At 46.3% G+C, this 13,799-nt stretch overlaps 1 protein-coding gene and 1 long non-coding RNA gene across 2 annotated transcripts; both read left to right on the top strand.

Moving 5' to 3' along the window:
* The first annotated feature begins 217 nt into the window (after positions 1 to 217).
* On the top strand, positions 218 to 998 carry LOC117183607 (uncharacterized). The gene is made up of 3 exons (XR_004468733.1): positions 218 to 306; positions 406 to 562; positions 630 to 998. It is a non-coding gene; the product is annotated as an uncharacterized lncRNA (long non-coding RNA).
* A 4,082-nt stretch (positions 999 to 5,080) lies between these two features.
* Positions 5,081 to 5,934, top strand: LOC6898394 (DNA-directed RNA polymerases I, II, and III subunit RPABC1-like). The gene has a single exon (XM_002138405.3). It carries the CDS (start codon positions 5,142 to 5,144, stop codon positions 5,772 to 5,774), a length of 633 nt encoding a protein of 210 aa, XP_002138441.1. The 5' UTR covers positions 5,081 to 5,141; the 3' UTR covers positions 5,775 to 5,934.
* The last annotated feature ends 7,865 nt before the right edge of the window (positions 5,935 to 13,799 follow it).

Raw genomic sequence — 13,799 nt, 5'->3', positions numbered from 1 at the left:
TGTAGCTACCGATGTCTCTGCCGCTGTCTATGCCGCTGTCGCTACCGCTGTCTCTGCCGCTACTTGATTTGGCTTTCGTGCCTCTGCCAGTAGCGTCGCGTCGCAGTTCAGGCTGCACCGGTTCTGCGGTCAATCTGCCAGCATGCGACCCACTGTGCGGCCGGCAGAGATCGATTAAGCAGATGTTGCCACAGCTCATGTGGTGCGGGGAGCGTTGACCGGGTTGGACGCTCATTTTGGAGGAACTGGCCTTGTCGGATCTCTGGAGAATCTTCCTTTCTCTTCATCCTTAAGGAAAAGCCCCTGGTAAGGGTATACAAACTTCTACGTTGTCTCCTATGACGACTGTCCCGTTTTGGCGCTGCCTTCGCAAGCATTTTTATTGCATTTTCTTATTGCTTGCAGTTCGGGCTATTTCTGTCCCGCTCCATCTACAGTGGCGTCGCGCACATGTCTTCCGATCTTGTTCAGTTACATAAATGAGCGACAAAGCTAATTTTACTGTAATATCTCTCTCTTCACTACGCTGCTGCTCTTCTCCTCTCTCAACACATGTACATATGTATGTATAACGGTATAGAGGCTGCAGTATGTATTTTATGGCTTTATCGCTTTTCGGCCTCCAGCAGATGTGCAGTCTCCATCCCACGGATCATCCATTTGCATCTCTATCTGCAGCTCGCACCACCTCTTCCTGGCACCATGCCAATGGATGTTGTTGGTGTTTTTCACCATATTCAAATGGCTAAAAAATCGCATTCCACTCCACAGAAAAAACGTAACCTTTCCCAATTTGGTATTCACACGTCATCACATGATGATTGTCAAGGTCTTTACTCGAAATAAATGAAAGAAATTCCGGAACCGAATTCCCTTCCCCCATGAAAACATTTCGATAGCGAAGTTTTAAACACCCTATCAACTGTATTGATCTTGTGGTAATATGATTGGATTATTATGATAGAGATTCCACCAAGCCAAATATATTCGAGCGATCATTGGTTTTATTGATCAGGCTAATCAGGAATTTATTCTCCCATTGGCACCTAATCCTTCAAGGGTATAGAAAAAACCAAGCCAAATTACTTGTGGCACATATATATGTACATACATATCTGGTATCTCTCGTCGCTTGTCGCACATTGGGTTGGGGCAGCGTGCTGGCAGCGATTTTTATGGAGTGCGGATTGCCGGACTCGCACGCGGACTCGAGGTCAAATTGGGATGCAGAATTATCAGCCGAATGCCGAATCAAAAGCAACAGACCCATGTAAATAATCAAAAACCCCTGCTATACTCGTACTCGTAAATAATTCAATGAATGTCGTTCAGCGATACAAATTTGCTCTGGGAAATATACGTACATGCTGGAAGGAGGGTCGGACCGATGGAGTGGCAGGGTGAGACTTTATCGTGTGGGCGTGGGATGGTGCCAAGCACACTTGGGAAGGAATGGAGGGAATTGATTTCGTTTGATTTCAAATTGTTTTCGCATTTCATTTTTGTTAAAACATACTTTCGGGCTTGGGGAATAAATGCGGACAGTGGTGGCAGCGCTGGAAATGCCACCCACTCACCTCTTCAACGGTTTGAAGGAAGTTCTCCCAATAGAAATATTAATTAAAAATTCTACAATATATTTCAACTATGTATGGAAAAAATAACAACTTGAACTTTTTATTCGCTTTGGCCTTCTATGAAAAAAACTTTATAGGTGGGTGGCCCACCACACTTCTAGGTCCAACCTTGACAGTAGCTGCTCAAAACGCTCTGCTGGCGGAAAAAGTTTTCAGAACAACTTTGGGATCCCTGGCAGGGCACGCGCCTCGCTCTCTGATTCAATTAAGCGAAAGTGAAGGTAGGGGTGAGGGCTTGACGTTTATGGGGAGGGGATGATACACGACTTCTACCTCGAACCTTAAAGATCTCTAAAGAGCGGCTCTAAGGATGTGCCTATCAATCTATGTGCTAGTGATTAAATTTCTCCCTTGGCTTACTTTCATTTCCATGTTCAATGTTTCCTGCTACTGAAAATTATTTGCAGAAGGGGAACAGCACGAGCGTACGTGGGTATGAGGCCTCTCATCAATGTGCGTGGTAGCACCTACCCAGGCTCCCATCCCTTCTCAGCCAACGCAGTATAAAGAGCAAGAGTTGAGGCCACTTGTCCTGGCCAGAAATGGCCTAGAACAATGCGGTCCATCATTGGCACCATGAATAGCAGGGTGAAGCTGGGGCTTGTGGGGTGGTTGGCGGGGGGCAACAATTGAAGTACGGGCCACCAGAGATTCAACTTTTGTTGCCTTGAGGATGACACTTTGGCATCGCGTGAGTGTGTGTGGCAGCTTCTGCTTCTAAAGCTGCCACTGGACCTGTTCCCCGAAGAAGCGACTGCCATGGCCGATAATGAAAAGGGGCACTGACAGGGCCTTCCGTCTGAATGGAATTGAAGTTGTCCCCCAGCCGGAGACAATGGGAAATTATCTGGATACGAGTAAGGGGCCGAGATTTAAGAAGTGATAGCAGTCATGCGGGTACTAGCATTTAATAGGAGTCTTTAGCTGGCGTAATACTCGTCCTTTAATTGGTACATGTTGATCGGCTAGCTATAATCTCTGGTCAATCATCTTTAGCATAGGCGGGCAATTCATTGACTGCTGTCAATCGCAATCCACCTCATCGGGTGTCCTTTTGTGGGCGGCCGATTATGTCTCAATGAGTCCTTGCTGAGTAGAAGCGATGTTATCATCAAATGTCATTAGCGTAATCCACCCACTGACTACAACAGGCCAGCGCACATATCCACACCGATTACAGTGAGCATTGTCAGACACAAACACACTCGAATTACGATAAGTATCCGGATACGCACTTCGCATTCAATGCACTGATTACAATAAGTATGCGGACAGCCACATACGCACTGGCACTCGCACGAGCACACGTGCATTCCAATCCCCATTTGCATTCTTATTGCATTCCATGGGCAATTTTCCAGGCCAAAGCGCCGCATTTGTAGCGCCTCCGCCGCGGCGCGCCGCTTGGGCCCTCCCTGGCATTGACCGCCACGCCCCCGCATTAATTATGCACTCATCGGAAGGCAACAAGAGCCAGAATATATGTAGATGTTTAGTCTGTGTAACCTGACAGGTTGGCTGCAGCCGTGACTGTGCACAAGGCAGACCACTGAAATGCACAGCAATTTGCATTCAAATTAAACCAAACTAATCTTCCTTTTAGATAGTTGTCCATGGCCGAGTTTGACGAGTAAATAGTCAAATATTCAATCTTCAACATATGTACTTGTTACTCAGATTTACTCACTGAAATATGTAAATAATAATATGATAAAAGAAAATACATACATTGAAGCTGAAAATTGAAATACCAAAAGAGGTAGCAAGAATGGTAGGTTCTGAACAGTGTGGCATGCACTCTACATTCTACAGGTTACAAAGTTGTTTAGGGATCTTTCGAAATAGTCTGCCACTGGTCTCCGACAGCCAAAGGATTCAACACGTGGCAGCTCTGGCTCTGGCACTGGCATCACCATTTTCCCTTCACTCAAATGGCCAACCGCAAACGCACAAAGGAAGGCCGGGGGACGCGGAAGGATGAGGTAGTGAGCGAAATCCTCATTTATCGTTTGCAGGCTACTAATTTACACTCAGAGCTCTCGACATGGGCCCAGAGAGATGGTCGGCGGCGAATGGACGACTGCGGTCGTGTAATTAAAATGGAATTGTAGCGCGTGCCAAGGCGTAATAAATGGTTCAGAGCGGAGACGAAACGGGAGACAAATGAGGAATGCCAGCCAGGGCACTAACTGGGCTCAAATACGAGTACCAGGGGCCCTGCCCAAATGTCCATGGGGCACATCACGTATACGCAGCGTAAGCACACATTAATTCTGGGCTCATCCCGCACTTGGGCACTCTTAAAGGGGGATCTGCAATGACATATAATGAAGGTATTTATGGGCTCCTAGCACAAGTACACATCCTGGCAGTACCACATCCGTATAGTTTATTCTGCACCCCGAGAGTTTTCACAAAAGCTTAGTTGACTCAATTAAAAGTTCTCGCCCCAATGGGGCAATACCCAGAGCTCGAAGCACCAATTGCATCATCTCCCATAAGCTGTCGAAAGTTTCATTGGTTTTTAATTACTCGGGATAGCTGGTAAAACAGACGCCAATCGCTGTGAGAAGAGCTTCAAACTGTCAGGCTGAGTAAAATAATTGAATGTTGAAATCCCCAAATGGATTTCGAATGTTTGTTGGAAGTGAAGGAAGGACAGTGAAAATATTGATAAAAAAGAAAGGAAACTGCATGCTCACATGAAGATGGGCAGGGAAGTAATCTATTATTATCCCTCTTTACCTCTCTTCTGCAACTATTTGGCCTTGGAAAACTCTTCTTTTGTGAAATATATTGTGGTATTTTGTTCCTTCCTTTTCAAGCCACAACTATTCTACCTCTCTTACACTCTCCCTTCTGACCATTGCCCATTAAACTAATGAATCTGACTGTCAAATGCAAACTAATTGGTGCTCTTATTGCGGTCACATCCTTAATGCACTCCACTGTGGGCAGAAAATCAAGGTTTTCCATACGAACGCCTTCTGTAACAAGTTTCCAATTAGGCAATTTCATTCAGGTGCATTGTATCTCTAACTGTACAAATATCCACTGGGGTGTGATTGTTTAATTGCAAACAAAAGCCTGCGAATGCAAATTAATGAAAAAATTAATCAAATTAGCAAAAAGTTCAATGACGTCCCTCCATTCCCATCATAGAATTAAATAGATAGAAATATAAAAACATTTACCCACACTTCCTTTTAATTTTATAAGTTTTTCGGGGGAGCCGGACTGTTTCGATTGGTATTGTGCAAAATACAATCACATATTTCATTTATATTTTATACGCTGGAACCACAAGGGAAAACAGAAAGCAACCAAATCAATCCAATCCAGAAAGTTATGAAATATTCATACATACCCTTATAATATGTATACCATGCACACCTTCAGTGCTGTAAAACGACCAGTTGTCTCGATATATTGAGCCACGCAACTCTGTTTTGTACATTTCATTTGCAAGTGAGTCGTAAATACCGAAAATTAAAAATTACTACAATGAATGACGAAGAAGAACTATACAAAATGTGGCGCATACGCAAGACAGTACTGCAAATGTGCCACGACCGTGGGTATCTGGTTACTCAGGAGGAACTAGACCAGACGCTGCAGGGGTTCCAGGAGATTTTCGGCGACAGGCCAAGCGAAAACTGCCCCTCGCGGGCCGATATCACGTTGCTTGTGGCCCACAACGATGACCCCACCGACCAGATGTTTGTGTTCTTTCCGCAGGAGCCGAAGGTCGGCATCAAAGACATCAAACGCTACTGTTTGCGCATGCAGGAGGAGAGCATTTATCGTGCCATTATTGTGGTGCAGAACAGCATAACGCCGTCGGCCAGGCAGGCGCTCGTTGAGATGGCCCCCAAGTACGTTCTGGAACAGTTCCTAGAGGCCGAGCTGATGTTCAATATCACCGAGAATGAGAATGTGCCGGAGCACGTGGTGATGACACCGGACGAGAAGCAGGAGCTGCTCAGTCGCTACAAGCTAAAGGAGTCCATGCTGATGCGCATCCAGGTCAACGATCCGGTGTCACGCTACTTCGGCCTGAAACCCGGCCAAGTGGTGAAGATTATCCGCTCCTCTAAGTCGGCCGGTCGCTACATCTCCTACCGCATCGTCGTCTAAGTGCTCGCCACCATTTTGTACACAATTTATCGAAGAAGAATCGACAATCATTCCAGACACTCTTCTCTTCGATAAGGGAAAACTTTTCCACAAATACAAACTTTTGAGGTTATGTTATTTTGTTTCAAGTCCAAGAAGAAATATATTTACACAAAAAAGATGTGTTGTGCCTTTATCTTGAGAAGCTGTAGCACCACCTTACCTACATATGAGACGGAGGTGGCAGAACCCCTTTTGCAGGTATTGAAGGAGCTACCGCCCACTGTGGATACTGTTGCTAATAGCATTCTTGGAATGGCGTAATAAGACGCTAGAAATAGAATGCACCTCAGGCTATTCCTGGAATCCTGCTTTGACTTTTCTGTAACTGCAAATCGAATGTCGTATGAGCTGCAGGAACTGGTATTGTACATGCGTGTAGTCCTTCTGGAAAGTTTAATTAACCCTATATTCTTCATTTTCAGGACCCTTCCTCAGTGCATCGTCTATTGGCAGTCTTTCTGCAGCACCCATCAACAGAGTTGCGTACAATTTGGGTCTGAAAAATGTTTAAGAACCACTACTAATTTCTATTCCTCGTGGTTTTTAGATTGGGGTCCCACGGAGTTGCGTGTTCCTCCATCGGAGTGATCCACATACAGGCTTACGGATCCCAGTTGCAGGCATTTGAGTTATGGCGTTCATAGCCAAAGTATGCTGGCGTATTCCTGGAAGCCATTCATTTGCCTTAATCTCTCGGCAAACACTCTCCCACACAGAGCCCGGCGAATCTATGAATAATTAAATTTGGCTTTTGCTTAGACAGCTGCCGCACTTCAGGCCGCAAACAAAAAGGCCGAGCAGAAAACCGCTGAGGCGCCACAAAACGAGGAGAGGCCAAACAGAGGAGAGGCTTAACCGGTCCGTTCCGGGCCGGTCCGTTTCTGTCCAGTCCGGGTGTCGCCGCCTCATTGTTTTCTTGGGAAATTTCACCTTTGAGGACTACTAAATGGTAACCGTATACCGTAGACGCTGCGTCTGCCGTCTCTCTTCCATTCGGGCCGTCGTCCGGGTGTGGGCTGTACTCATTGTTGTTTGCTTTTCCTCTCTCTCCCTCTCTCTCTCTCTCTGGCCTCTATCCCTCTTTGTTTTCGGTTCCTTCTTTCTCTGTGTCAAGCGGCAGTTAAACGGCATTCGACGCTTTTGCCAAGGCGGCTGTGGGAGCGCAGGGGAGAGGAAGAGTCTAAAACAAATGCCTATTGCTCCAAAAACAACCAGACAATATCTCTGTGTGGGTGGCTCTTTGTGTGTGCGCGTGTGTGTGTGTGTATCCGTATGCTTATCCTTGTTTGCATGCCTCTCTGTCTGTCTGCCAGTCGCTTATTCTGTTTGCTCTTCGCGTTCCATCTCTTTTCATGATTTTCCAGGTTCCGCTCTATCTTTGGCGCTTTTTTTTTGTATTTCTGCGAAGGTTAAGCGGCGAAAATGAAGCCCAGATGGAGCTGTGGAGAGGAAGAGACGCAACAAGAGAGGAAGAAAATGCCCGCAAGTGCCAACATTTAAGATAAATACAAATCCCGCTCAATTCAAGCAAAAGACAAGGCATCACTGAGAAACAAGGAAGTGGCACAGTAATTAAGTGCCCCCTGTTTATACAAAACATATACACCCATACATCTGTGTGTGTGTGTGGGCATATATTTTTTACAGCATTTTGCACTTTGCAGAGAGAGAGAGAGAGGGAGAGAGAGCCAAAAACAACCTCATTGCGGCTGCCATTCTCATCAGACTAATTATGATTATGATGATGCCACATTCCCCATGCCCCATGCCCCTCCTGTAAACCACTTTCGGTACTGTTGGCGTTGCCCCGACAATTCCGCTTCAATTTGGATTGGCAGCCTGACTGGCATGGGAGGGGGCAGAGTGTGCGTGGCTGTCGCATATTTGTTGCACAGCGCGCTTAGCACATCGTTACCTGTGCGGCATGGTCGGTTGTGGCTGTGCCTTCTGCCCCACCGCACGCATAACAAATCAATATAAACAGGCCCGAGCCAGAGCCAGAGCCAGAACGGTCCTTTGTCCTGCCGCTGCGCCCAATGTTCCAGCTAAAACAGTTCATTTGCGGTTATGCAACATATGGCACGCTCTTGAGAACTACGGGCCATCTCATCGTTTCCCTCTATTCCGGGAACAGTTCATTAAACTGCAGAGAACAGAGAAGGCCGGGGCTGGCTCTTATTGGTTCGGCTCGTATCGCATTTCGCCGCGGTCTAAATTGTGCATATAAATATTTATAGACACCATCCCTCCAACATTCTGATTGCCCTGCAACATTAACACAAAATCAATAAAACCGTTTTAGAGCTCATTGAATCGTTAAAGGACAAATAACGAACCGAACCCAAAGACTTATAAATACCCATACAGACAGACACACACATCCACATATATTCATACATAGAACATACATATACTTACATATAACCACAATCCATTAATCATATATATTCCCTGAAAAGACGACATTAAAAATACATCAAAATGCTAGAAAAGCCACTTGGCACTGTCCCATAAACATTCGAGGAAGCCTGTGGATGGATATAAAATGTATTTTTCTTCGGTTCCAACACAGTCCCCTTGCAGTAATCCTTCTTCTGCGACTTGTGATGAATGACTTGCCTCAATTTGCGCTTAATTAAAGCTATTAATTTGTGACCCTCAAATGCGTATCAATCAATCATAGACCGCGACGTAAGGTCGAAATAGAAGAACGAGGAACCTGTTGATGTGGCCGATGCAGCCTTGCTAATGGCCAAAGATGCCAAGGTCCTGTAGATCCTTTTACCCCATTTTGCACAGTCTTGTCAGCTCTGATAATTGCCACAAGATAAGGCACTAGGATGCATTATGTTCTTAATTAAAATGGAGTGAAGGGAACAAGCCCTGAAGAAGGAGGCAATCAGGTTTGTTTCAGGGCTTCATCTCCTGGCAACAGTTTCTATGTCATGTGTGCCACGCCCCACACTTTAATGCCCTTGCTAAGCGAGTGGCACATTGTTTGGCCACCGCACTGATACATGCACCCACACAGAATCCTGCATCACTCACTTTGCTAACTCACTTTGCAAGGAACACACGCCCCCGGATTGATACGGAGTGAAATGTGGAGGCACTGCCACATAGAGAGAGCGACAATCACTCGGTTTTGCCACCATTGGCATTGTTTATTATGCCAATTTGGCTCGGAGCAAACAGCACTGGCAGAGCCACAGTCAGTCAGCATAGCCAGTCAGAGAACAAACAGAAAAACCAGCGGAACTGGCAAAACCAGGAAAACCAACAACCCATCTGAAACCCGGCCGCACAGCATCGGAGCATCGACAGCATTGGAAACACAAAAACAATTTTCTGGTAGCTGGAAAATTCGAAAATAATGATTTCCACCCATGGCTCAGCCCAGACCTCCTTTTTGCCAAAGCGAGTGAGAGGAAAAAAGAGAATGAGAGGGAGAAAATATTACATATGTACATACAGAAATTGGGAAAGCCCTGAATGTGCGCCCCCGCACACCCCACCCGCCCGCAGACACTAAAATATGCATATATGTATATTCCGAATAATTCAAATGCTTTTCCATTGAATTTATGCGGAGAACGCAGATTCCCCTTGGCAGATCGAAGATACTTTTTTTACTCCTGCCTTGACAGACAAATGCTACTCGATAGAAACAAACAAAAGTCAATGCAACTCGGAGGCGACAATGGGATGGTGTGCTCCGGTCTGGACAGGCTTTCTGGCTGGCATAAATCAAATCAATTCTGCATTTTTATCCTCCGCACCGCGCGCAAAGTCCTACAGAGACTTGAACTTGCTCCGGGTCCAAGAAAATAAAGTTATGGAGTGGATAAATGTTGCAAGAGTGGAAAAGTTTTGCCGGGCAAACAATCTGAACAAATCTTGCTTAAACATATTGAATTGAAATGTAAACGCTTCCTGAGATTCCGCCTCCCCGCCTACCACCCCCACTAGCCACCGTAGAATAAGCCAGTCTGGCGGCCAAGGCCGTTTCATTCAAATCTCTTAAGGATACTCTGGCTGATAAGTGGGACTGGAGACGGCTCTGGCCATTTGCTAATTACAAACCGGAATGGAAAGTGCACGCTTATTCATTTTATGCGGCTGGGAATACCCTGCACACCTAAAGTAATTCTTAGTTTGCGATAATTTGTGTGAATTGAGTCCTGAGGCCAGGGAATTGGCTTAAGCAGAAAAAGATGAAAGATTAAAAAGGAAATTACAAGCTATGTAGCAATCGCTATCACTTCCTTTACTAATGCTAAGGTATCAATACCGTCGAGAAAAGCGGTATAATGGCACGACTAAGTGTGTGGATGCGAGTGCGCTCAATAAAGTAAATGAAAGTGTTGCACAAGTGCTACAAAGACCAGTTGAGGATGATGCAGGGGGAGCAGGGGGAGGACACACCTGTCCAACCTCCACCGCTCTCTGGCCAACCTCCGTCCCTGTCTAGCCATCACTTTACCTGTCCGTCTGGCAGTTGAATGCCATTTATAATGGAATGCCTGCCTGGCCTCCAGGCGACGCAAAGTTGGAGGAACTTTTTAAGTGTTTGGCCAAACACGGAGACAATCAATGCAATACGTTTGGCGTGGATTTAACAAAACTTAACAAATGGCCGAGTAATTGGCAGTGGCCTCACCAGAGCTTGGTGTGCCTGGAGTACGGGGCGTATGGGTGATGCGATGTAGGAGCACGCTCTGGCGGCATCTTATTTCGCTGCATGGCTCGTTATGGCGGTATTGAAATAGAAATTGGATTTGCCAGAAATTAAAGGAATCACGGTCGGGGCATTCGATTTCAAGATTTTCCCAGCTTACTCAGATTTTTCTCGCTGTCGTCTGCAGCGTCTGCAATGTCAAGCACTTGGGATTTGTTTGCTTCGCCTGATTGCGATTGCAGCCAGCTGAAAGGTCGCACTCCTCCTCCCATCTCCATCCACTCGGCCGTAATCAAATTGTTTGGCCCAAGTGCGGAAGCTCCACGAACAAGCCACTCATCTTAGATAAACGACAGGCAATGAATTTGAAGCCAGAAGGACAGCAAAAAGTTGGTCCTCGCCAGATATGCACATCTAGAATGCGTAAACGTATACGTATACGCAAAACCCACCCACTCAGTAGCTTGTTAGCTGATTCACGGCGCAAACTATTCATCCAGCCAATAGTTCAACTCATCAGCAACAGATTGAGTCTTTGGCGAGTTCAATATCCAAGTTGAGGAAAGCTTGCTTTTGGGGTCAAACATCTATCGATTTGCCAGCGCCAGCGTCAGAGCCAAAGCCTTTGTCGAGTCCTTTTTGCACTTTGCTGACTTTAAGTGCCCATACCGTCCCCGGGACTCACACTAAACGTTGTCGTTGTGCCTTCTCTTTATCTCTTTTCCTTGGCCAACCACCCCTTCTGACCCTTAGTAATTGCATGGCCCGGACTATTATTATGTGCTAAAAGTGTTGTGTGGCCCCACAGGGCAGGGAGATTGGCAGGCAACCAACAAAATGGAGGAGAACAGAAAAGCTCAGGCGCAAGCAAAGCAAAGCACAACAGAGCAGAGCAGCGCAGCGCTCAGCATTAACATTATAAATTTTGCGATGTGCTGGCAACGCTATATACTCCCACTCGTAGTCGTAGATGGAGATAATCATGTTCAGAGCAGATGGCGGGTCACCCACTGAATGCCCTGTAATTCCTTCTCTCAAAGATTGAATTCAAAGGAAGATGAATCATGGAGAGGTGAAACGAGTTGCTGCAGGGCGGCTGGACTGTTTTTAAAGTTTAATTAAACTGCTTGCGGGAGTGAACTGCAAAGGGCAAGCAGAGCAAAAACTGCTTACGGAGAAAAGCATTCAAGAACGGGGCTTACTTATCGGGGCAAGCAGGCATGAACTGCTTGCGGGAGCGCAGCAAAACTGATGGAAGGACACGAGCTGGATAGATGGGGGTGCGGTGACAAATCGTTTATCAAGTTTTCGGTGACCACAATATATGTGGGTGACCCCGACATAGGCTGAAAGCTGTCGTTAGCCTTGATCCAAAGAACACGAAGCCTTTAAGTTTACATTGAACTTCATTAGTGACCCCGAGATCTGATTTTTTTTGCCTCCCAAATCATCTATCAATGATGAGAGCTATATTTAGAGGACGATGACAGGCAGAAGTTGTTACCAAATGTATGGAACTCCCCTTGATACCCTATCTCGAGGCTTCTGCCCTGCCCAGCCGACGCCCTCATGTGGGCTTGTGTGAGGAGCAGACTTTGCTTTTATCTGGCAATTTCAGGCACTTGATTTGAATTTACGATTGCCGCTTATTGCTTTCTTTTGGGGCTACGCTCCTCCTCTAGGCGCAACAGTTGCCAGGCAGGCCGTATATGTTTCCTTCTCTCCCTCGAGCACTGTCTGGGATTGATTACATGGACATAATTACGCATGCTGTGCATGGCTGGAGCGGAGTAATGTCCCAGTGCCACAGAAAATAACTTATGGCCTGAGATCTGGATGATTCATCTGGACAGATTTTTCGGAGTGGGCTGTGTGCCTGCCTCTCTTGATTCCTTATTTCAGTCACAGCACTTTTCCGGCACATTTCTAATTATTCTCTACTCTCACCTGATGATGTTTCTGCCCACCTGTTCGACATTTGTGCTGCCTCTGGGTTCTGGGCCTTGGCATTATTTAATTGTTAATTTGTATGCTTCCGTTTATTGAAAAGGCCTCCTGTTCGAGGTTCGAGGGAAGTTTTCACTGGGGTCAGCACAAAAAGTCCCCTCCAGACCAGCGTGTCCGTTGCCAAAAAGTAATTAACAAATGTGGCAAGCTGAGTCAACTGCTGTGGCAAGCGGCAGAGCGCTATCTGTGTGGCAGCTTGGGTGTACATGAGGGAGTGGGTGTGGGCATGAAAATTACGGCAAAACATTTCATTTTCAGCTCGTTTGTTGAAATCTCCCTCTAAGCCGCTACATGGCAACTCTTTGAATCCCTTCCACTTGGTCATAGGGATTAATTCTGATCCACTCAACCGTCTTCAGTTGAGGCTTCTGTGCATAGCCCCACGTACTCGTATGCTATTATTGATTTTTCTGCCCGAAAAACATTTCATTTGACCTGTTTTACCACTTGCCTCCGCTGCTTTTCCGCTCTTGATGAATGCTAGAATTATGTGTAAAATTTTCCGCACCCCTAGGTGGGTGGCGAAAGCATCTGGGGATATTGGGAAATTGACAGGCTGCCAAGAGGCTTCGTTCGGCTTCCTTGACCTGTCACACACATGCCCTGACCCGGCCCACTCCCTCTCACTCTCTCGCCCCTGCTTCTTGCGGCATTCCAGTTTATGATTTCGTTTATTGATTTCATCTCTTTCACCCTAGTGCACCCCCTGCTCCATGCTGAAAGCGGAAGCACTTAAATTCCTGCCGTGTTTCCGTTAGCCAACCTAGCGACACATTGCCGTCTTCATCCTCCGTCTTGGCATTCTCTTATAAGCCAAAAATCATGACAAGGAAACGAACTCATTCTCGCAGTGCCAGCGGCCATTGATTGGGCTGATTCTTTCCAAGACACGGTCGAGGAGGGGCCGATAACGAGAAGCAGAAGGAGAAAGAGAACGGGCCCTGTGGCATGTGGCTTGGCCACATGCGGTGCACCGCAAGTGAGCATCGTGCTGGGAGTGGATGCTCCTCCTGCTGCCTCTCTCTCCATTTGCGGCACTGCAGATGCTTATCCCCTCTGCAGCTGTGCTTCCTGGGAGTTGAAGTATAGATTACAACGTCCAATTAATACAGACCATGCCTCAAGTATTTTGATTTTCAATATTTATGATTAATTGGCTTCAACGAAGGGGTACTTCTAGGGGATTTGCTTAGCTTAGCCACATTTCTCGATGACCTTTATTTAATAGTATACCTGGCCCTTGATGTGGTATCCCTTTGGCCAGATTTTGTACAGGATCCGAAACCTGCAATCCTATT

The sequence above is a fragment of the Drosophila pseudoobscura genome, chromosome 3 (genome assembly GCF_009870125.1).
Source record: "Drosophila pseudoobscura strain MV-25-SWS-2005 chromosome 3, UCI_Dpse_MV25, whole genome shotgun sequence".
Taxonomy (NCBI): domain Eukaryota; kingdom Metazoa; phylum Arthropoda; class Insecta; order Diptera; family Drosophilidae; genus Drosophila; species Drosophila pseudoobscura.
The sequence above is the reverse complement of the archived record's forward strand: the minus strand, read 5'-3'. Positions and strand labels throughout refer to the sequence as shown.

Coding starts and splice junctions, on each gene's coding strand:
- LOC6898394 (XM_002138405.3), top strand. CDS start 5,142: ATGAATGACGAAGAAGAACTATACAAAATGTGGCGCATACGCAAGACA.